The sequence below is a fragment of the Drosophila hydei genome, unplaced genomic scaffold (genome assembly GCF_003285905.1).
Source record: "Drosophila hydei strain 15085-1641.00,03,60 unplaced genomic scaffold, DhydRS2 tig00000103-arrow-arrow-pilon, whole genome shotgun sequence".
Lineage (NCBI taxonomy): Eukaryota > Metazoa > Arthropoda > Insecta > Diptera > Drosophilidae > Drosophila > Drosophila hydei.
The window spans coordinates 19,349-42,797 of record NW_022045664.1 but is presented as its reverse complement, the minus strand read 5'-3'; the positions used below and the strand labels follow the sequence as shown (position 1 = coordinate 42,797).

The 23,449-nt window shown below is 43.2% G+C and overlaps 4 protein-coding genes across 4 annotated transcripts; 2 read left to right on the top strand and 2 right to left on the bottom strand.

Annotated features, from left to right (window-relative positions):
• Positions 1-470: 470 nt before the first annotated feature.
• LOC115482832 (nidogen-2-like) lies at positions 471-10,529 on the bottom strand. Its single transcript, XM_030223066.1, is given in 13 exon segments — positions 471-774; positions 840-921; positions 924-1,123; positions 1,187-1,344; positions 1,346-1,362; positions 1,423-1,677; positions 2,756-2,913; positions 2,981-3,420; positions 3,453-3,866; positions 5,219-6,580; positions 6,636-6,713; positions 6,715-7,116; positions 10,281-10,529. Coding segments are annotated over 13 exon segments (4,074 nt in total). The 5' UTR covers positions 10,515-10,529; the 3' UTR covers positions 471-500.
• Positions 10,530-18,070: 7,541 nt separating this feature from the next.
• On the top strand, positions 18,071-18,977 carry LOC111605233. Its single transcript, XM_023323671.2, has 4 exons — positions 18,071-18,197; positions 18,267-18,380; positions 18,532-18,688; positions 18,738-18,977. The coding sequence occupies exons 1-4, from the start codon at positions 18,090-18,092 to the stop codon at positions 18,944-18,946; spliced, it is 588 nt and encodes a 195-aa protein (XP_023179439.2). The 5' UTR covers positions 18,071-18,089; the 3' UTR covers positions 18,947-18,977.
• A 388-nt stretch (positions 18,978-19,365) lies between these two features.
• Positions 19,366-20,361, bottom strand: LOC111604789 (uncharacterized protein C16C10.8). Its single transcript, XM_023323006.2, has one exon. The coding sequence runs from the start codon at positions 20,252-20,254 to the stop codon at positions 19,439-19,441; it is 816 nt and encodes a 271-aa protein (XP_023178774.2). The 5' UTR covers positions 20,255-20,361; the 3' UTR covers positions 19,366-19,438.
• Positions 20,362-20,546: 185 nt separating this feature from the next.
• On the top strand, positions 20,547-23,215 carry LOC115482830 (ribonuclease Z, mitochondrial-like). Its single transcript, XM_030223064.1, has 2 exons — positions 20,547-21,925; positions 22,035-23,215. The coding sequence occupies exons 1-2, from the start codon at positions 20,623-20,625 to the stop codon at positions 23,108-23,110; spliced, it is 2,379 nt and encodes a 792-aa protein (XP_030078924.1). The 5' UTR covers positions 20,547-20,622; the 3' UTR covers positions 23,111-23,215.
• Positions 23,216-23,449: the final 234 nt, after the last annotated feature.

The window sequence follows — 23,449 nt, the reverse complement described above, 5'->3', positions numbered from 1 at the left end:
ATTTTTTAATTAATTTTATATAAATACCATAACTGCATAAATCGGGCGTATAATTAGTTGTGATCAAGATCTTTTATAAAAGATAAGTTCCTTACTTCAGAGACTCATAACTTTGATTAAAAACCAAATCAATTTGATTAAACGGATATATGATACCCATATGAACATCAATAATATTATAGAAGCCTGAAAGGCTTTGCCAATATTGAGCCCCTGCTTTAACCAGACCCACTCAAATAATTGCACTAGTTAGGTATATGTATTTATTTATATTATTTATTAGATTGAGTAGCTTTCCAAAAGATGGCACACACATTAGTTTGGTTTGTATTATGAATTAGTTGTTGCTTGCTTTGGTACGTGATCTTCAGTTATCTTAGTTTATAGATTGCTCTGTTTTGCGTATACAAAAATAATTTTCCTTTTGATTTCATAAGTTATTTGTTCTTTTTTTTTGGTTTTTTCACTAATTTAATTGTAGACCCTTCTTTGGGGCTGCTTCATTTGCGTGGCGCAGCAAAGTCGTAGGGCGAGGCCACAGTGCAGCCGGTGGAGGCGCTGGTGCACTTGCAGCTCTTGCCAGAGGGCGACTTCCGATTGACCAGACAGAGGCGTGAATCGGTGCAGCCGCCGTTGTTGATCTGGCACTGGCTGGAGTATTGCGGGCAATTCTGCTCCACGGCGGTCATGCCGTACAGCTTGTGGCTGCCAAAGAAGGTCGTCTGAATGGGCTTCTGGCGTACGCCCGCGCTGTCCACGCTCTCCAGCTTCTTGCTGTGTGGAAGAGAGAAAGGAAGCTAAGTGGATTTGCCTATCAGAGAAAGCTTGCGGCCACCTACGTTGTCCAGTCGGTCCAGTAGAATTGATCGTGCGTAAAGGTCAAGCCGAATGGATAGGACAACTCCTGGGATATGGTGCGCGTTGACGGCTCTGTGCATTGATGCACTCCACCTTTCTGGTGCCCGCATCCGCATAGCAGAGCTCGCCGCTGTGCTCCAGCACCACCAGAGAATTGGGCAGCTTGACATCATTGGCGCCCAGCAGCAGCTCGCGACCTGTGCCATCCAAATCAGAGTACTCTATCTTTGGGTTCGACCGATCCCAGTCGGACCAGTAGAGTTTCCTGCAAAGAGAGTTACAGTTAAGAAAATGCATCTCAGGTAGGTTCTTTGGTAGCACGACTCACTCTCTGTAGGGATCCACGGCAATGCCACGTGGATTCACCAGATCCTTGTTGATGATGACAGCGCGCAACGACGAGTTGTCCAGGCTGGCCACCTCAATAGTGTCCTTCTCCGAATCCGTCCAGTACAAACGACGGGAAATGACATCAATGGCAATGCCCCTCTGGCGATTCAATGTCTGCAAGCGAAATATATCATGATGATTGGGTTATATACCCGAACGCCTTAGTCCACTTACCTGTGCTGATGAAGACGCGCTCATCGGTGCCATCGTATTTGGAACTGATGATTTTTCTGGCTGATATATCGCCCCAGTAGATGCGTCCCTCTACACAGTCCTTGTCCAAGCCAATGGCCATCGAGGCCACCTTAATAGGCTGCACATTGCGTCCATTCAGAGGCACACGCACGAGGACCACGCCCTGGCTGACAATAAGGAAGTTGGAGTCATGCTGTTGGCGCTCCAAGCAAACTGAGCCATTGCCGTAGAAACCTAAAGAATAAGTAAATAAATTTATAAATTATAAGCTTTCAATTACTTAAAATAATTAAAAGTAATTAGTAAGCTAACAAATTTATTTTAAGGTAATTAATAACTGAAGACAGCTCCAATTATTTCAATTACTCAGTACGGATAGCTCTGGTTAGTTTTATTCAATTACTACTAAGTAATTAAATGTAATTCAATTCAAAATACATGATTAAAATAGCTGTAATTGCTGGAAAACATTTCCTAAATGCAAGAATAGTTTTCGGTAAGTAATTAAGAATAATTACAAGCTGAAAAAAGTTCATATTCCACTATTTGCATAGTGCGCAACTACTATTATTCATACGACTTCCATTATCCTAAGTAATTCAAAGTAATTATCTAATAACAGTGAGTATTTAAGGTAATTAAAACATATAGTATATGTTGAAATTATAATATATAAATAGATAAAAAAGTAGCCCATTAATCTTACGTAATTAAAAGTAATTACTCTTAAAAATAAAGTAATTGTAGCTAGCTAAAAGAATTTTTAAAATGTTTTTCTCAAAAATACTGTAAGCCACTTTAAAGTTTTTAAGTTTGCTCTGCTTCATAGTTCAGACAATAGTTGGCATTGCTTTTGTACAATATTCAATACTGCCTTAGACACGTATCGCATCCAATTTCAATTTCTAACAAAATTCGAAGTACGACATTTTTTTTGGTGAAAAATAATTAAATATAAACGAGATGCGCCCAGTGCAGAGTGTGCTTGCGAAAGTCTCGCGTATTAAAGCTGCGTCTGCTGGGTTGACTTCACCAGTTTCATCGCTTTCTCAGAGGAAAGCCAGCGGCTTGGGCACTGCGTCAACAGCAGCGACGCCAATTGCAAAAGGCGGAGCACTATCGTCGGAAGACAACGACGTTACAGTCTATGCGAGAGTTTTTTATGCATCCCCTGACCTGGGATCGCAACAATGGATATTTAAATGTGGTGCTGGCCCTGGCAATCTTCACTTTTGTCTTTATCAATTCGTGCACACCATGCCCCGAGGATCGTGTGCCGCAGCGCAAGAAGTCGGAACGACTAAGAACTCACCTGGATTGCAAACACAGACTAAGCCCGAGTTTGTCGAATGGCATTTAGCGTTCATGTCGCACATGGTGGGATTGCTCAAACAGTTCTGCTCCTCGATGCAAACGTAGCCGTCGCCGCGATACCCAGCATTACACTGGCAAGTGTAATTGGCGGGATCCCTGGAAGAGAGGAAAGCAATCAGTTTTTCTGTTTTCCCATTAGCTGTGCCGTGGCTGGCTGACTCACTCTGTGGGCTCGCAGGTGGCGTGTATGCCGCAGTTGTTGCGCAAGTTACAGGGTATGGGTATGCTAATACAGCCCGTAAGTGCGTCACCTTGATAGCCATCGATGCAATCGCAAAACTGAACGCTCAGTGCCTCATCCCACTTGCAAATGGCATTGGATCCGCAAAAGACTGAACCGCAGCGTCCAGTGGGCACGCAACGATCGCTCACATCCCGTTCGTAGCCGGCGTTGCACAGACAGACGCCGCCATCGCAATAGGCATTCTCCCCGCATTGCTCTGCTGCATGGCACTCCGGAGCCAGCTGGCAGTTGTGGCCGTCGCCTTGGTAGCCTCGCTGGCAGATGCATTCCGATTTACCCAGCTCTTCGTTGTAGCCGCAGGTGGCATGTGCATCGCAGATTTCCGGTTTCTGTAACAATTGATGCACGTAGATCAGAGTCTGTTTGGTAGCAGGTCTCGGTTATATCTTACAATCGCACAGGAGTCCTCGATGGGATCGCAGTTGTAGCCATCACCGCTGTAGCCTGCATTGCAGGTGCAGATGTGTCGCAGCTGGTTCTCCCACCAGGCGCAACGCGCATTAATATGGCAGTTGGAGTCCACATCGCAGGGCAGCAGATCCTCGCTATTGTCCACCTCATAGCCGCCGGCAAAGCGACACGTGCGGCTCTCCTCGCTCAGCTCATAGCCCGCGGGGCAGGTGCAGTCACCGAGAATATTGCATCTTGGCTCCACCTCATGATCGTCCAGCAGAATGGGCACACAGCGTCCGTGCTCGAACACCTCATCGTGACCGCAAATATTCACGCAACTGTAGCCATCGCCGGAAAAGCCTTCGCGGCAGCCGCAGCGACCCTCATAACAATCGGCATCTGGCGAACAACTCTGCAATCCAGATATAAACAAAAAAAAGTTCAGTTCCATATTGTGAACCAACCTCAATTTTAATTTTCCCATAAAACATGTAGCCTCAAGATAGGCCATCTCTCAGATTATAAAAATTCGATAAATGCAATTAAACTGCTAGAAAATTGGAAGCATTAAGAACTTTAAAACCAAATCTTATTTTGTCATACACAATATTCAGGCAAAATTTATAATATTTTCAAGCTGTTTCAATTTACTACAGAATTTTCCAAATTTTCTTGGGTAAAATTTTGAAAAAAAAATTTATTGTGGATATGATTTTCTCTTGAGATATTTTTCCTTGGAGATTATTTGCTTTTGAGATACGTTTCATTGGAGATACTTCTCTTTGGAGATACTTTTCTATTGAGATACTTTTTTAAGGTTTTTTTTTTGAGGTACATATTTTCTGAAACACGAGATACCTTTCTTTGTTGATACTTTTCTTTTAAGATACTTTACTTTTGAGGTTATTTTCTGTTAAGATACTTTTCTTGGATATACTTTTTTAAGATTCTTTTCTTTGCAGATATTTTGACGATACTTTTCTTTGGAGATACTTTGAAAATACGTCTTTTGAGATTCTTTTTAAGATTATTTTCTTCAGAGATACTTTTCTATTGATATACTTTTCTATTGAGATACTTTTCTATTGAGATACTTTATTTTTGAGATACTTTTTTGAGATACTTTTCTTTTGAGATACATTTTTTGAGGTACTTTGGAGATACTTTTCTTTGGAGATATTTCGACTTTTGTTTGGAGATTCTTTTCTTTGTAGATACTTTTCTTTGAAGATTTTTTTCTTTTGAGGTTATTTTCTGGTAAGATACTTTCATGAATATACTTTTTGATTAAGATACTTTTTTTGCAAATATTTTGACGATACTTTTCTTTGGATGTACTTTGAACTTTTAAGAAGATACATTTCTTTGGAGATACTTTTATTTTGAGATACTTTGAAGATACTTCATTTGAGATTTTTTTTAAGATTCTTTTCTTTGAAGATACTTTTATATTGATATACTTTAAAGATACTTTTATTTTAAGATACTTTTCTTTTGAGATATTTTTCTTTAGAGGCGGTTTTCTTAATTATTGAGATACGTTTCTTTGGAGATACTTTTCTTTTGAGATACATTTTTCTGAGGTACTTTGGAGATACTTTTCTTTTTGGATACTTTTCTTTGGAGATATTTTTAAGATTCTTTTTAAGATTATTTTCTTCTGAGATGCTTTTCATTTATATTCTTTCCTTTTTAGATACTTTTCTTTGGAGATACTTTTATTTTAAGATACTTTTCTATTGACAGTAAAATACTTCCACTTACATAGCACTCATCCAGATGTTGTCCATTGCCCTGATTGGGCTGATAGTCGTCATGCTCGTCCGGCTGCTCCGGCTGTGGGCGTGGCTGCTGCTGTTCCTCCTCAGTCGGATAGCCCTGCTGACTGTCAACTGGCGTCTCGGATGGCGTAGAGTATTCTATGTTGTCGGCCGTGTTATTGCGCAGACAGCGATAGCCATTGCCTTCGTAGCCATCGACGCAGACGCAACTGAAGCCGCCCTCGTTATTGGAGCACAGCGCATTCTCATCGCAGACATGAGTGCCCAGCGCACATTCATCCACATCGATGCAGATCTCGGCGCCACGTTCGTCCACCTGGGCGGAGTAGCCATGATGGCAGTCGCAGCGATAGGTATCCTCGTAGGGCACACAGATGGCGTTCTCGCCACACTGAACGCTGCCATCGGTGCAGGCATTCGACTCGGCATCAACGCCGATCTTGCTCAGGGCGCTGGTGCGCAGCGCCTGATCCCGTTCGAAGTAGTCGAGCGTAATCTTGGACACCTTCTGCAGTACGCTGCGATCTGTTGGATCGGCATCGTCGTCGCGCAGGCAGCTCTGGTAGAGTATGCGCTGATCCACCTGGAAGCCAATCACGCGCTTCTCCTCGGCCAGCTCCAGTTGATACGACTGCAGCGAGTGCAGCTCGCCAGGACGCACAAAGCGATACTCGTCTGTGTAGTCAGGTAGATGCAGTGCCGCTTCTGCCGCCACGCGTGGCACAGAGCCCGTCAGCTCAATCTTCACAGTGAGCTGATCCCAGTAGTTCAAGCCCTCGAAGGTCTGATTCACCAACAGCATCTCGCCCGTCTCGTACTGTATGCGTGAGATGTGCTGATAGTTGCCGCCAGTCAGCTGATAGCCGTTCGCGGCTCCATTGACGGACTTGGCGAACAGCCAGCCCACGGTTGTCAGCAGCGGCAGCACCAAGCGCAGCTGCGCCGCCTGCTCGCCACTCACGGGATTGATGGTCGTATAGATGCGCGCATCTGTAGTGACCACGTAGGACTGCAGCTTGGCCTCTTCGCTGATGGCCTGGCCATTCAGCTGGCCCGACAGTGAGCCGGTTACACGCATGGGCAGATCGTTGGCCAGGCACGAGCGTCCGTTGCCATAGAAGCCCGGATCACACACGCAGCAGTAGCCCTCGGACTTGTCGTAGCATTGAGCATGGCTATCGCATTGATGGCCATTGCCATTGCAGCTTTGCGCGAGTGCCGGCGACTCGGTGCGTGTCTCCACGTTGTTGGGCGCCAGCGCATTCTCGTCGACAGCCAACGGCGCCACCTGGTAGAGCCAGACGCCGGCCACGCCCAAGTTGGTGCTGTCGCTAAGGAAACGCGCCTGTGGAATTGTAGAGCGTGAGTTGGAAGTTGGTTAGTTTGGCTAGCGCACTTACGTTCTCCGATCCCGAGCCATTCAGATTGTAGTAGCGTCCATCCTCAGCCACAAAGCCCGCCTGGGCGCGTATGTCGGGGCAAGCCAAACTCGCCGGCCTCGCCCTGCAGCCAGTTGAGTCCGCCCTGTGGGTAGATGAACTGGACGAAGGTCTGCGAGTCGCCGACAATCAAAACCACCTGAAAGGTGTTCCGTCTGTCCGTCTTGGAGTTAAAGTAGCCCACGTTGCGCCACGTGGCGACAATCAGTTGCCTCGCCTCGAACTCCGTCCAATCGCTGTAGGCGTAGCGCACCAGCAACTGAGCGCGATTCAGCGACTGAGGATCCCTCGACTCGAAGAGCGAAATGGAGCTGTCGTCGTCGCTGTTGCTGGTATCGACGTTCGAGTAGAAGGCCGCTATTGAGGGATACTCGAGCGGAAAGGGCTGATTCAAGTACTCCGTAAACTCCACGTTAAATGTCAAAATGCCATTCGTGTTGATCTGCAATGGAGATGTGAATGGGATGCACTTAGTTGAAGTGTGTCTGGGCATGGGCATGGCTAGTGTATAAGTGCATATGGTCTATCAATTAGCTCCTTTGTGAAGTGCCAACAGGGCACTTAACATTTAACGGCCACTGCGCCTGCCGGAAACTAAACAAAAACAAATCATTAACAGGCGCATCTCAATGATCATTAGAGAGAAAGTGAGAGAGAGGGAGGGAGGCAGCCAGACTCTCTCCCTCCCTCTAATGACTTTTCTAAATTAGTGCTAGATAAATAGTCGAGCCAACATTATCCAGCTGCGTGACCTGCTCCTGTTTACGCTGCGCCACGCACTCCAATCGGAATGCCAAATTGATTTTTCACTTTTCAACTTCAATTGCACAACTTTGCGTATTTTTCTTGCATCCATTTTGCCTAAATAAACAAATATACGTCTATATATATTTTCTTTTTCTTTTCTCTCTTGTTTTTCTTATTTTCGTAACTGGAGCACATGTGTGTGCCCAAAAGAAAAGAATCTGCTCTGTGGCATAAAACAATTTTCTAGCAAATTAGCACCACGACTTGCCGCACTTCATCTTCGGCGCAGCGGGCTACAGCAATGTGTGGAAATATTTGCCAAAAGCCACTTGAAATGCCTTTGAGACTCAAGTCTCTGCAGCTAATTTATTTTGATTTTTTTTAATGATTTATTTTATTTACTTTAGGCAATGTTTGTCTTTGCTATGAATATAATTTTTAACATTTTTACGACTTAACAAATTGTAAAATTTCATTTTCAAATTTCTATTTTATCTTAAGGTCAATCTATTTGGGCGGCAGACTTTCGACATTTAAATATTTTTACTTAGCTCTGTTTCTATTTGGTAAATGATTCACTGGCGTAAATGCCTTGTGTACGTATAAAAATGGTTTATATATTAATGAAACCTTTTCCATTATTTTTCTTTAATTTACTGTTATTTTTTTATTTATTTACAAATTCAAGATTTCATATATATATTTACTAAATCCTATATAAAATTAAAAAAAAATATGTATTTTTATTTTTTTTACTTTTTTATTATTTTATAAAAAACCTTTTGCATATTTTTTAACAAAATTCATATTCCGTCGCATTCACCTGAATTTGTGTTGATTTTAAAATAAATGCAACCTCAATTTTCTCAATTTGATTACATTTTTACTGACTTGTTAATGCGTTTGATCTTCTATTTATAGCTGCTTAAAGGGGTTTGATAATAATAAAATTGAATAATGTGATTTAGCTGGAAAAATGAGGCTTTTGGTTATTTCTGGCCAAAGAAATTCTCGAATTTATGCATTGCTATGGCCATAATATAATGCCACTCACCATTCTGTGCCGCGTGCTATTTTTCGACGTCAGACACATAAATTCAGTTAATTAACTAACAGAAATAGGCGACACTTTCGCCTCGACGCGCCGCTAAGAGCACATCATAATTTTTAGACGTTCAACAAGAAAAAATCATTAAGAACAAGAGATATAAAGCGGAATAATCGACGTTGAGGTGAGGATCATTAAATACTCTTACTTATTTAATACATACATATAATACAAAAAGATTACTCAACTGATGCACAGATTTTAATACTTGATAAGAGGTTTTGCAATTATTTAAAATAATTGGGGGAAGTACAGAAAATATAATATATTTAATAAATGCTATAGGATTTTATTGATGTTTGACTAATCAATAAGAATTTTTTTCTTTCAAAATAAAAATATATTAATATTCATATATCAATATATTATAAAATGTAATAAATAATTTTTGAAAAATGAATATATTAAAGAAGACTTGACAAGACAGCTGCGAAATAAATAGAGACCAAGAGGGAAAGAACAGTAGGGTTTTAGTAGTTAGAAAACTTAAATTAAGTTACATCGAAAAGAATTGAAAGTAAAGAAAAACAGAACCAATATACTTTTTTCACTTTGTGAGCGTGTTTAAAAAATGTGTTAATGCTAGAGGACCTAAAAACGCATCATAAAAACATGTTTTTCAGACTGACAGATTATACTACTCTATATCCTAATATCCTAAATTGAACAGACATTGAGTTGAATCTAGTTTTGTGTTCACTTTTGAATCAGACAACTAAATAAAAATTTTAATTTTTTTACTCACTTTAATAAAATTTTTTGGGCTTCTATTCAAATTATATTAATATTTAAAAACATAATAAAATTTATTTATTTATTTTCGAACCAACATAATTTTTTTCAAGAAGAATTTTTTTAACTTTTTGCTATATTTAAAAATTACATATAATTAATTCAGTAGCCAATTGTCTAGCTGTGATTCAAAACTTCAAGCTAAAACTTCTAGAGGTAACAGATATATAGAAACTTATTAAATAAGAATCCAGAAAGTACGATTTGCACCTAGATTCACATTCAAAAATGTTGTATGCCTTTACCTATTCCTATGCAATATTTTGCTAGCCAAGAGCCCGCGTTATCAATCTATAATAGCAAAAATAACACACAAATCCTCTGTTCACATCGTTTCAGCTCTACGCTCAAAGTCTTTGACAATTTTCAAATACCCTGCTTGAGAGTATTTCATAAAAAAAAGGCGGCTAAAAGTTTGGATGTGCGCCAAGGCGGGCTAGATGTGTCTTAACACAGCTACAACGGGAACATCAATGGGTTGACTTGTTCGCTATTTATTGTAGCGTCTGTGCCTAAAAAAAAGAAGGCAAGCGAGAAGAAGAAGCTGGCCATGGACCACCCTCAAGTGTTGTGTTGAGTGCGTGCGAATTGCCGTCGTAGAAGAAATGTATCTATCAGATACAAATGTATCTTTGAGTTACTTTGCGTGCGATTACACAGTTTTTGTGTTGTCGAAATGAGCCAGAGGCGGCTGTCATATTTTGGCCCAAAATTAATGTCGATTTATGTTGTCTACGTAGCTATAAATACACCCACCCACACACACAGAAAGAGCTCTTATTGAACTAAGCAAACTATTTGCATAATGACAATTGGCTTGGGCTTATCGCTGCGCTCTTATCAGTCGGTTGAATGCAACAAAAATAAATTCATTCAGCACAATTTCTATGGCTACTTTGTTAACAGATTATATATATATAGATGTGCATATACTTACTATATAGTCTAGTTATACTCACATAGATCTGTTCATATTTCTCGCCATAGAAGCCAATGGGTTGCTCCAGTTGCAACAGCGCCTGTTCGCTGTTGCCCTTGGCCAAGTATTGTATGCTTCCACTGCCCTCGACGTATTCATATAGCTCCTCGGCGTGTAGGCTGTCCAGGTAGTTCTCAAACTGACCGCTCACCTGGCTGAGGCCAAGAAGCAAAGGCAGCAGCAGGCGCCACAATTTTCGATTAAAAGTTTTCATTGCAAAGTTCAATTTGCTTCTTTTCTTGTAATTTCTTAAAAAGAAATTCTTAAATTAATATTTTCTATTTAATCTGTGCGAGTTTCACAATTTTGCGACCAGCATTTTTAAAGACACACACAGGCACACACACTCACACACACATTGAGACGCGCGCGTAGTGTTTGCTTCCAAAAATATCGAATTTAAAAATAACGAACCGGCGGACAACTGAGTCTCTATATAGTATCTATAGCTATACTATATATAATATACATATATATGTATTTGTCTATGGAATTGTGCCTTGGAGCGCCTTGTCTCCTTTATAGCTTTCGATTTGACTCGATTCTTTAGTCGAGCGAAGTAAACCGCACGCGATGAAAACAAAATCTTGACTGAATCGCAGCGCTGCTCTGTGGAATTCTCTTTGGTTCGGTTCCACTGACCGTTAACACTTAACAGAGCTACAAATGTATGCGTGTGTCTGGAGGCTTCATGCATGCATGCCTAACAGAGCCACAAATGTATATTCCTGTGTGTGCGCGTGTGCGTGAGCCTGGAGTCTTCATGCGCTGTTAATTTCCCATCCACAATCAAATGCATTTTCTGTTAACCCGGCAGCTTAACAGCGAGCGCAAGTTAACAGCGGAGCAAATAAGAGCGAAAAGAGCGTGAAAGAGCGAGCACTGATCCAAATAGATCTAGATTTTATATAGACGATTTTGCTTACTTATTTATGACATTTCGCTTTTGCCGTTGACATTTATGTTCCACACGCATTAAGATCGGACTTTTTTTTTGCAAATATTTTACAGCTAAAGAGTTGGGCAAATTAATGAGAAAAATTATAAATATCAACTGAGTGGAAAATTTTTACAAAAAGGATTTTTTTTATAGAAATCCAAAATCTTTTTGGGCAAATTTTAAATTTGTGTTTTTTTTTTAACATGAAAATGTGAATATTTTTAGAATATAGTAATGCCTATTTTTTTTTTAAATTATTTTTTATAAATTTTTTCCAATACAAAGAAAATTAAAAAAAAATTTTTTTTTGATTATTTATATATATATAGAAGTGGTTAGTTAGTACCTTTTGTTTATAGATTTTCCTAATATATGTTAAGTTAAAAAAAAAAATATTTTAAAATAATTTTAGTAAATTTACTAAAGTAGAAACAAAAATTTAATCGCGATCAGTCGTTCGACCTGTAAAGACGTGAATTCGAACAGCCTTCGCTTAAGCTCTACTGCTGCAGAGTTCTAAAAATAGAACTTTGCGGTGCATTCTTCAACGCAACAGCAACAAAAACCGCACACGCAGCGTTTTCTTATCGCTTGCTTCCGCGTAACTCAATTGCTTTAATTGCAATTTACGAAATTTCGTCGCTTGGCGCGAGTGCGCCTGCACTCAAAAGCACAATCCGCGATGACATCTAATGTCAATAACCTCGCTACAGCTGTAAAGGTAAATGCAGAAATGCAAGCCCAGCTTAACGTTGTGATGGCAAATAGGCAAGCCTCCATCATGCCAATAAACTCAAAAATAGATATCGCCTCCGTGCAAGGCATCACTAACAACAAAAACACGAAACGTAAACAGCCAAATTCACCAAAAACCATCAAGAAAAGGCTCATCTTCGACGAACCAAGCACCAGCAATGCAGCATTAATATCAGAAAATCGATTTTCACTGCTCGTAGAAGAAGATGAAGACTACAGCGAATCACCTGTAGCTCCAGAAGCCCCAGTATTGACCGACCAGCAAACTACTCCGAAACCTCGTCCGCCCCCCATATGGTGTCCAAACATCAAGTCTGTGGCCCTACTTCAACAGATAATAGATAAAGTAATTGATGCTAAATCATACGTAATTAAGCCAAAGAAGAATAACATAGGTGTATTAACCCAATGCAGTGAGGACTATCGCAGAGTTATAGACCACTTTACTAAGCTGGAATTGGAGTTCCACTGCTACCAGCTTAAGGAGGACAAACCATATAGAGTCGTGTTCAAAGGGCTTCACTCCAGCACTGATACAACACTAATTAAAAAGGAATTGGAAACCAAAGGCCACACAATTACAAATGTGCACAACCCACTGAGCCGTATGGACAAAACACCGCTAAATATATTTTTTGTTGACGTGGCTCAGGCCCCCAACAACAAAGAAATTTTGGACATTCGAGTTGTCTGCAGGCAACGCTGCACAGTGGAACTGCCAAGAAGATACAACGACCTGACACAATGCCATCGCTGTCAAGAATTTGGACACACACAACGCTACTGCCACAAAGCTCCCAGATGTGTGCGTTGCGCCGGGAAACACGCATCCAAAGACTGCACCCGCGAAAAGGACCAGGCACCAACTTGTGTGCACTGTGAGTTACAGCACCCAGCCAACTATAAGGGCTGCCAAGTATACAAGCGGTTGCGCAAATTGCAATCCCCAGCACAAAAAAGGAGTCCCACACAAACACCGTCTACGGGTCCGAGTACTGCTTCCGAAATTACAAGGCCCCGGAGCATTACCCAAGCCACGAGCTTTGCAACGCCTATTAGTGGTGTTTCTTACGCACAGGCCGCTAGAGGTGGACCGTCAAATAAGAATACCACAAGTGACACTTTGTTCACTGAAATGCTTCAGCAACAACAACGTCAGTTTGACGCAATTAATGCCGAGCTCAAAGCGATGCGAGAAGTACAATCCCAACAAGCAACCATGCTAAACAGTTTAATGGCCATCATAACCAAGCTTGCCTACAAATAATGGCTTTACGTGTGGGTATCTGGAACGCCAATGGCCTGAGAAACAAGACTCAGGAACTGGCTGCGTTTCTCTCACAAGAAAACATAGATATAATGTTAATAACAGAAACTCATGAGTGCCCCACTACACAAATTTTCGGATACGAACACTATCAGGCTCATGGTGAAGGAGCAAACTGCTTTGGTGGATCCTCAATCCTCATACGAGCAACAATACCGCATACACCTTTACTGCCAATTTGCAACGCAACAATGCAGGTCTCAGCCATCACCCTGCCTACGTCTATTGGAGCGATCGAAGTTGCGTCAATTTATCTTCCGCCAAACACTGGTCTGTGTGATCATCACATGGAACAGGTTCTAGGCCAAAGGTTGAATAAGACCCTCATCGGCGGCGACTGGAATGGATGGCACCCATTTTGGGGAAGCAATAGTGCGAATCGTCGCGGAGAAGTCATATTTGAGGCGATTCAAAACTTACAATTCAGCATATTGGCGACTGGAGCCCCCACCCGTTACCCAATTAATGGACACAGGCCCTCGGCAATCGACTTCGCTGTCTACAAAGGCATCTGTGACCGGCAATTGACCATTGAAGAATCCTTGGACCTATCCTCTGACCACCTGCCACTAATAGTCACAATCCACGCGCAGCCACAGCCCTTGCCCATTAGGAAACAACTACTGCCAGCAGGATCAGATTTAGGAGTCTTTAGGCGCGAGCTCCATTACTCTTTGCACATAGAAATGGAACTTAACACTCCTGAAGACGTGGACTACGCAGCAAACAAACTGCAGGAAGAAATAGTCAAAGCTGCGCACCAAGCCGCCCCACCATCTTGCCAAACAAGACAACAGTCTCCGTACAACATCCCCCTCACCTTGGAGGCCCAACACCTACTAATACACAAAAGATGGGCCAGGAGACGCTGGTTAAGATTACGCACGCCTGATGCCAAATCCATGTACAACGAAGCCACGAGGCATCTTAAAGCTGCTCTCGCCCTGCTTCAAAAGAGGTGTATCAGCGATGCGCTGGTACGAGCTGAATCGCCCACTGACGCAGAGTTTCAATTATGGAAATTTACAAGAAAGCTCAAACGGCAGCCAATACGACGTCATCCCATTCGGAGCATTTCTGGTTCCTGGCACATTGGAGACGAAGCTCAAGCTGAGGCTTTTGCAAACCACCTTCAAGACCAATTCACGCCGGTGATTACCGCAGAGGCCTCAGAAATCGAAGCAACAGAAGACATCGTTCTCTCGCCCCTCCCAGCTGAAGACCAGATAACTGGATGTACAAAAGAAGAGGTTCTTGAACACATCAGAAGAGTGAAGGCAAAAAAATCCCCTGGATATGATCTAATAAACGGCAGAGTCCTTAGAGCACTGCCTGACTCCACCATAGACTACATAACTATGGTGTACAACGCCATGCTCCGCATCCGGCACTTTCCAGCCTGCTGGAAGCGCGCCGTGATTGTGATGATTCCTAAGCCTGGCAAACCCGTGGGAGAAATTGAGTCGTACAGACCAATTAGCCTGTTGCCAGTACTCTCCAAAATATTCGAAAGAATATTTCTGGAACGAGTACTGACACATCTGGGACGCCAGGAGGCCATTCCAAACCATCAGTTTGGCTTCAGGAGACAGCATGGAACACCGGAACAGGTTCACAGAGTTGTGCACCATATCCTTGGAGCCTTTGAAGAAAAGATGTACTGCTCTGCCGTCTTTTTAGACATCAAACAGGCGTTTGATCGAGTTTGGCACCTGGGACTGCTGCAGAAAGTGAGGACCACCCTTCCAGCCCCATTTTTCGCGTTGCTATCCTCATACCTTATTGGAAGAACCTTCCAAGTGTCAAGGGGGCAAACAGTATCCTTGACTAGACCAATTATGGCTGGAGTACCACAGGGTAGTGTTCTAGGCCCAACACTTTATACTTTATTCACAGGAGATATGCCAACTCCCGAGCCAAATATAGGAAGTACAGATGCAGTACTCATAGCGACCTATGCAGATGACACCGCCATCTTATCACGTCACGTATCTGCGCAAGAAGCTTCAGACTCACTACAAAAATATCTGGACTCTTTCGGACGCTGGGCAAAACGGTGGTGTATCACCATTAATGCACAAAAGTCTGTACATACTACCTTCGCCACTAGAAGAGGAGATTGCCCAAGCGTTGCATTGGGGCCCACTATTCCCAAAGCCTCAAAAGTAAAGTACCTTGGTATCACTCTTGACAGAAGGCTGACTTTTAAAGCGCACATAAGTCAAGTAACCTCAAAATGCAAAAGCAAGCTAAAAACCCTCGACTGGATGCTGAGAGCTTCAAGCAAGTTGTCTTACAGCAGCAAGGCCGCCATCTACAAGGCAATAGTTGTCCCAACCTTCGTATATGGTATCTCTCTATGGGGCTCCTCGGCGAAGACTACAAGGAACAAAATTCAGACCCTGCAGAATAAAGCACTACGCAGATGGACTGGAGCCAGCTGGTTTGTAAGAAACTCAGTCTTACATAGGGATTTAGCAATTCCCACAGTTGCTGAACTCATTGGGCGACACAGTTCAAGATACGCGGACAGACTTGCAGCGCATCCTAACCATCTCGCAAGCAACCTGGCTATAAACAACAATAGGCGAAGACTGAAGAGATTGCATCCTCTAGACAATATTAGAACTAATTAAGATAGTAGCTACAAGTGCAGAATAATTGGCATATCTGCCCTCCCATTAGTTAAGGTTTAGAGCTAAATGCGCTATAGAGTCTAAGACAATAAGCTGCAACAAAATAAAGAAATAAAAACGAAAAAAAAAAAAAAAAAAAAAAAAAAGAAACAAAAATTTATATATATATATATATAGACATTATATATATATATATATATTTGAAATATTTATTAGCAATTACAAAAATTATATTTATAATATCCCTATACCCTATGATGATCTAATGCCCGTAAACTCAACCCATTTAAAGAGCTTAGCCACACAGCTCCAACATAATAATCATAGGACTCCCTACATAAATAGCCGCTACTCTCCCCTAGCTTAGAATTGCTCAATCTGGTGGGTGTGTTTTGATTTGGTTGCTTGATAACCACAAGGTGGGGCGATTTTAGGGTGACCCCAAAAATTGAGATCAACATTTAGACGAGGCGAGGCACGCGTTCCAATTCCGTAGAACTGAACTTCAGGCGAGGGCGGGCACGTGCCGCTTGATTGCACTCTGAGCTCTCTCGCAATCCCTCTCTCTCTTCATGCCACCGTGAAGCGCCGTAGACATAGTCCCTTTGCCACACACACACACACCCACACACACGCACACATGGAGCGAACGCTCCGTGGCTCTGTAAAAATAAACAAATGTAAAGTTCTGAGGCAGCGACAGAGCGTCTGTGACTCTGGTCTCGTCTTTGGTTTTCGGTTTTCAGTTTTATACATAATGATCATCTACTTGGGCTATTTATGATGTATTTCTCGGTTAATTAGTTGCAGCTGGTTGCAAGAGGGCAGGGGCATGGCAGTTGCTTCCGCATGCATCAGTCAGTCCATCATGAAATTCCAACTCGAAAGTGAATTTTCTTTGCCTTAACTATATTTGGCAGCAGGGCGCGTCTGTCACAGATCTATAGGAATACATATATATACATATGTATATGGTAGGTGCCGCTTGATCGGTGATGGATGGCTGCCTACTCCCAAAATCATTTATCTTCAGGGAGTTGCAGCCGAATTCCAGGAATCAGAGCGAAACGTCGCCTTAGAAAAGTCGGCATAGATCCAACAACAACTAGCTTTGATATAATTGTATGTATGAGTATGACACTAGGAAGAGAACTCCAAGTACTTAAATATATTTATTATTGGCATTAAAATCAAATTGCATTTCTATTAATAATTGATTTGACAGATATAAAACTCTGTTTAAGGGCTTGTTGCAGACACAAAAGATACTCTAAAGAATGTTAACGAAGGAGGAGAGAAGAGGAAGGAGGAGGCGGAGAAGTAGGTGAAGGAAGAGGAGGAGGTGGAGGAAGAGTAGGAGGACTAGCTGAAGAAGAATGAAGGAGGTAGAGAATTAGAAGGAGGAAGACAAGGTGGAATTGTAGAGCAAGAAGGACGAGGAGGACTAAGAGGAGGAGATGGAAGTAAATTTGAAGGGGAACATGGAAGAAGAGGTGGGGAATGAGAAGGAGGAATAGGGAAAATATGTGGAAAGAGGCGAAAAACGAGGAATATAGGAAAAAGGTAGAAGATTTCCGAACTAAAAGGACGAAAACGAGGTGGAGGAAGAGAAGGAGGTAAAGTAAAGGAAAGGAAGTGAAGGAATAAAGAGAAAGGGAAAGAAGGAAAAAGAAAAAGAAGGAATGTAGAAGAAGAAAAATTAGCGAAAGGAGGGGGCGGATGAGGTCAAGGAATATGATGAGTGGGAAGACGAGAAGATAGAGAAAGCGGAAGAGTAGGGGTACGTAAAAGAGGTATATTAAAAACAAAACCTGACAATTAAATGTCCACTTTCTCAGAGAGATTATAAATAAACTAAATTATATCTCTAAAGTTATCAAATATCAAACTATATTATATAACTATTCATTATATTAACTTTCTACCCAATTTATATATTAAACCAGATATACCTCTAAAAAAAGATCTGTGTATTTTGTGCCCTAATGTAACTGCAAATAATTAAGAACTTAAATGAAGCATGTGATTAAAAGTTTTGAAATTGTTTTAAGCCACGGCCAATTGACTAGACGATTCATCTGTTTATAAAAGAGAGAGAGAAGTCCAATCGAGCTGTGAAACGTATTCGAAATGTTTTCTGTGTGGTGGCAACTGTTCAATGTTGCGCTCTGGTTGCAAGTGGTGCGAATGATGCCACAGCTGGACGAGTTTTGTGAACACCATTCAGCTAATACAATGGTGAAGCTTTGCCCACGGCATCCCACTGCTCTGTCACTTAATCTGACTTATTCCTCAATTATTTGTTAGCACGACTTTTGCTGCGATCTGCATGACGAATCGCCGCAGTTCAGCGACTGTCAATCCGATTGGCATAACAAAATCGACTACACCAACGATGAGGATGAACTGCTCTATATGTTTGTGAGTATTAGCAGGCGATGTATGCAGTTTTTAGATATATCTTAGATCTATCATATGCATCATTAAGCACTTTGCCATTCCAGTCTAGCTAGGGTATAGCTACTCTACTTCACATCATTTCAGCTTCTATAATCTGTCTATAAATTTCCAGTGCACTGCCGAATGCACATACAACAGCACAGACTTTCTAGCAGGCAATCGTCAGTCTCTGAACTTGCATCACGTGCGCGAGCACCTGGAGAACGATTTGGCCAATGCAAAGGATGAGGCGTTGCTCTACGAGGTATACGTTAAGTGCGACAAACATGGTAAGTATCTAGCTTAGCTACTATTTCTGAATTGACAAATCTGCTGCAGCTCTAGGACAGCTCGAGCACAAGGACGTGAAAGCTTTGGCTAAGCGCCTGATTCCACATGGCTGTCATCCGTTTCCGGGTCTGGTGATGGAGTGCATGGTTAGGGAGATGATATTAAGGTGTCCAGCGGAGCGCTTTCACAAGACAGCGCAATGCCACGTCGTACGCCAATATTTGCAAAAGTGCTTGCAGCAAACGAAGTCTACATAGATTTAAATAGAGCTTCAGACGGAGCAGCAATAAATAGCATGCAAATCTGGATTCCACTTGAAGTAGTCATTTGTGGGCTTAAATGTTTCAAGCAGCAGAGAAGAGAATATAAAAGCAGGCTTGAAGAAAGGGCCTCAAAGAGGGTCAGCTTCAGGCAGAAAGAAGGGAAGTCCATGGACATATCTTAAAAAAGAAATAAGATAGATGAATAATGATGAGCAAGCTTAAGAGCACCTCTTCCATGGGCTTAGGTACAGGCAGACACTACTGACAATTCCAGTCATTGCTAAGATCAATGCAGAGGCAACGGCAGATCAATTTAATTGTCGTTGCCAAGAGTCCTAAAAGCAGCAATGCCGATGGGCTCAACTCATCCACAGTTTCATCTTAAAAGTAGGAAACAATTCAGTTAAGTTGCTTACAGTTTTAATTGTTCTCTAACGTTACGTTAACATACTGTCTAAATTACGCTAGATCGTGAGAGACTATTTGCTAGATGCTCTTAACCAAATCACCCTCCAGCTGCAGTGCGTCCGATTTTTTTAGCTGCTTGTCAAAGCGTTTGTCAAATTTCTTTGCCTGCTTCTCGCTTAGCTCCTCGACAGCCAGATGCTTTGTGTATTTCTTAAGCAGCTTCTTCTTGAGCTTCTCTTGGAAAATGCCATCGGGTTGCTTGGATACCAGCTTTAGCAGCTGTGCTGCCCAGTCGAATTCGTTGGTTTCTTCAGCAGCTGCAGCTGCAGCTGGTTCTGCTGGCTCCAGCTTAGATTTTTTCTTGGGCGGCGCCTCTTCTTCCTTTTTCTTCAGATCTGCCTCCTTGGCGGCCTTGGCTGCTTCTAATTCGGCCTGTTTGGCTGCCTTCATTTTGTTCAGCTCCTGTTCGAGTATGTCCCACACTTGCGTTGCTTGCTGGCGTGGCATACGCATGCAATTACCCACAAAGTTCTCGAACTTCGCTTTCTTGCGCGGCACATTGTCCACGCTCTGCAGTCGCTGGAAGGCGCTCCGCAGCGGGGGCGTCAGCTGATAGTCACTGCTGTCCAATATAGCGCGTATGATGTCCATCCAGCTCTCCTGCTTCTGTGCATTCTTGTTCTTTGGCTCCTTGGGCACGAAGTTTTGGTTGGAATACTTTTGAGCTTCCGAAATACATTTGATGTGTGCTACATATTCCTCTTCGTAGAAGTCTTTGAGGCAATCCATGCACGAAACGTTTTTGGTCTTGCCCCGGCATTTTGTCTGGTAGTGTTTTTCTACTGCAGGCTTCTTAACGGACTCGCCGCAAATATTGCAGGTGAAGAAAACCATATTTTCAGACAATTATTTAAGGATTTGCAGCCGGATAGAAAGACGCTGCGTATTCCACGTGCGCGCTCTACTATTTGTTATGATTATCGTTAATCGATTGCAATGTTATTGACGTTCTGATTTGTGAGCAGTTGTGACACTGTTGACAATTCTCAATGTGAATTAACCTGTTGCGACTGTAGAGATTTTTTACTTAACAGCAGTAGCTTATCGTTATGGAACTGTTGTATGTTAATTGCTTAGTAGTGAATGCTGTGTGGTAAAGTGTCATAACATTCAGCTTACGACTCCCTGCCTATGTTGCTGACTCGGGTAGTGTTGCCATCTCTAGCTTGCCAAACAGCTGATTCATACACGCTGAAAGTGAAATGTGGTTGCCTATGTTGAAATTGCAACGATTCGTGCCGCATGGACCGCTACGAACTGTGACAAAAGATTGCATCAGGATGAGCAGCACAGTGTCTACAGCTGCCGCGGAACAAAAACCGCCCACCAAATACGAACGCCAACCAAATGTGTTGCGTAAAAAGTTGAGCTCTGTTGTGCCGGGCTCTGTGAATTTACAGGTGCTCGGCGCAGGCGCCAACGGAGCACCCAGCGCTGTTTACTTGTTTACCGACCAGTCCCGTTACCTGTTCAACTGCGGCGAAGGCACACAGCGTCTGGCGCACGAGCATAAGACACGCTTATCCCGTCTGGAGCAAATCTTCGTAACAAGGAACACGTGGACCACAGTCGGCGGGCTGCCAGGCCTGGCTTTGACCATCCAGGATGCAGGCGTGCGCAATGTCGGCCTCCATGGACCACCGCATCTGGACACCATGCTGCAGAGCATGCGCCGCTTTGTGGTGCTCAAGAATTTGCAGATGCAGACCATTGACAGCACTTTGGGCGTTCAATATGAGGACTCGATACTGAGCGTACAGCCAATTGTGCTGCGCAGCGAGCAGCAGCCCCTGCAACCCATACTCAGCTACATATGCAAGCTAAAGCCACGCCCAGGTGCGCTTAACTTGGTCAAGTGCGTCGAAGCGGGCGTGCCGCCTGGCCCGCTGCTGGGACAGCTTAAAAATGGACAAGATATAACTCTGCCCTGTGGCACAGTGGTACACTCTGTGGACGTCACAGAGCCAGCCGAAACGGCGCTCTCCTTTGTCTTCATAGATGTGCCCAGCGTGGACTACTTGGATTCTTTGAAGGCGCAGTCTGAACAGTACAAACAGCTGGCCAACTCGGAGCTAACCGAGGTGGCGCTTGTGGTGCACTTCAGTCCGCCTGAGCTGACAGCTCATGCCGACTATCTCAGCTTCATGCAGACCAACTTCTCGCCGTGCACCCAGCACATTTATCTCAATTCGCATTTAAATCATTTTTCTGGCTATGCCGCTGCACATCGCATTCAATATCAACTGCATCAGCTGGCTCCGTGCTACTTTCCGCTGCTCGCTGAGTCCGCGCAGCTGCAGCAGAGTTGTCCCAGCAACACGCTCAGCCACAGCCTAAAGAAAACGAAGCTGGATAATGGCGTGGAGGAGCCGCGAGACAATAATTTAAGCGATAGTGAAATCGTTGAGGAACAGGAACTGAAGCAGCAGCAGCAGCAGCAACTGCAATTGAAGCAGGTGCAAGGCTTTGCTTCCATGAGCAGCTTTCATTTGAGACCTAAGAAGGGTGAGTGACGCGCATCAGCTATCTATATCTCTCTTCCAATTATCTATATCATATCATCTCACATATCATATCTAAATATATAATAAAAATATAAATATTTACGCCACAGGATTGGATCGCACGTTGGAATCGAAGCTGACGCCGGAGGAATACATCAAGGAGACGCATGCGGTGCCTGGTTTCAGCGAGCTGCTCGCACAGCTGCAGAGCGAGACGGCGGACACATTGAAGATCGAGAGCAAAAGCTATCCGCGCATCATATTCCTGGGCACTGGCTCCTGCATACCGAATAAAACGCGCAACGTCAGCTCGATTCTCATTCAAACTGCTGAGGAGGCGTTCATGCTGTTCGACTGTGGCGAGGGCACGCACGGTCAGATCGTGCGTCTCTTTGGGCGAGAGCGTGCGCGTGAGGTGATGCTGCAGCTGCAGGCTGTTTACGTCTCTCATTTGCATGCCGATCATCACATAGGACTGATTGCTCTGCTGCGCGAGCGACAGCGTCTGGAGCCGGCGTCACCTTTGCTGCTGCTGGCGCCACGTCAAATCGAGCCTTGGCTGAGCTTTTACAATCGTCAAATCGAACCGATTGAAGATGCCTACACGCTGGTGGGCAATGGCGAGCTGTTGGAACAGCCGCTGGCGGGTGAGCGTGTCGAGCAGCTGGGCATGGCTTCGATAGCCACCTGCCTGGTGAGGCATTGTCCGCATGCCTTTGGCATCAGTGTCACGCTGCAAGCGCAGCACGAAGGCGAGCCCATCAAGGTGACCTACAGCGGCGACACGATGCCCTGCTCAGATCTTGTGGAACTGGGACACAATTCAACGGTGCTCATACACGAGGCCACCATGGAGGATGACCTGGAGGAGGAGGCGCGCATCAAGACGCACAGCACCATCTCGCAGGCCATACAACAGGGTCGCGACATGCAGGCCAAGCACATCATTCTCACGCACTTTTCGCAACGCTATGCCAAATGTCCGCGCCTGCCCAGCAGCGAGGACATGCAGCACGTGGCCATTGCCTTTGACAATATGCAGGTGACTGTCGACGATCTGCCGCACTATCACAAGCTCTATCCGGCGCTGTTGGCCATGTACGCTGAGTACACCGAGGAGCTGGAACAGCGCGCAGTCAAGCGAGAGCTCAAACAGGAGAGAAAACGCAAACTGGCCCAAACGTGAGTATATGATAGCTGGCACATATATAAAGATGGTACTTGGGCTTAAGTTAAGCTAAGCTTGATTTTTTTTTTCGTATATACCAAATGCTAGCTTATCAGTAGCTCTTAAAGTCTTTATAGCTATATATCATCATCAGCGGATTATAAAGCATCGCAGAAACTTAGATTTTAATATAAAATACTTAAAAATAAGTTCAGTAACATTTATACGCATTGTTAAATTGTGATTGGATTATGACATCCCATGCCATGCAGCCAATGACAATGTCAAAGGTTAAAGTTAAAGGTTATTAGACATAAAAGAAAACTTAAAATCTAGTATTTAACTCAAAAGTTTTTA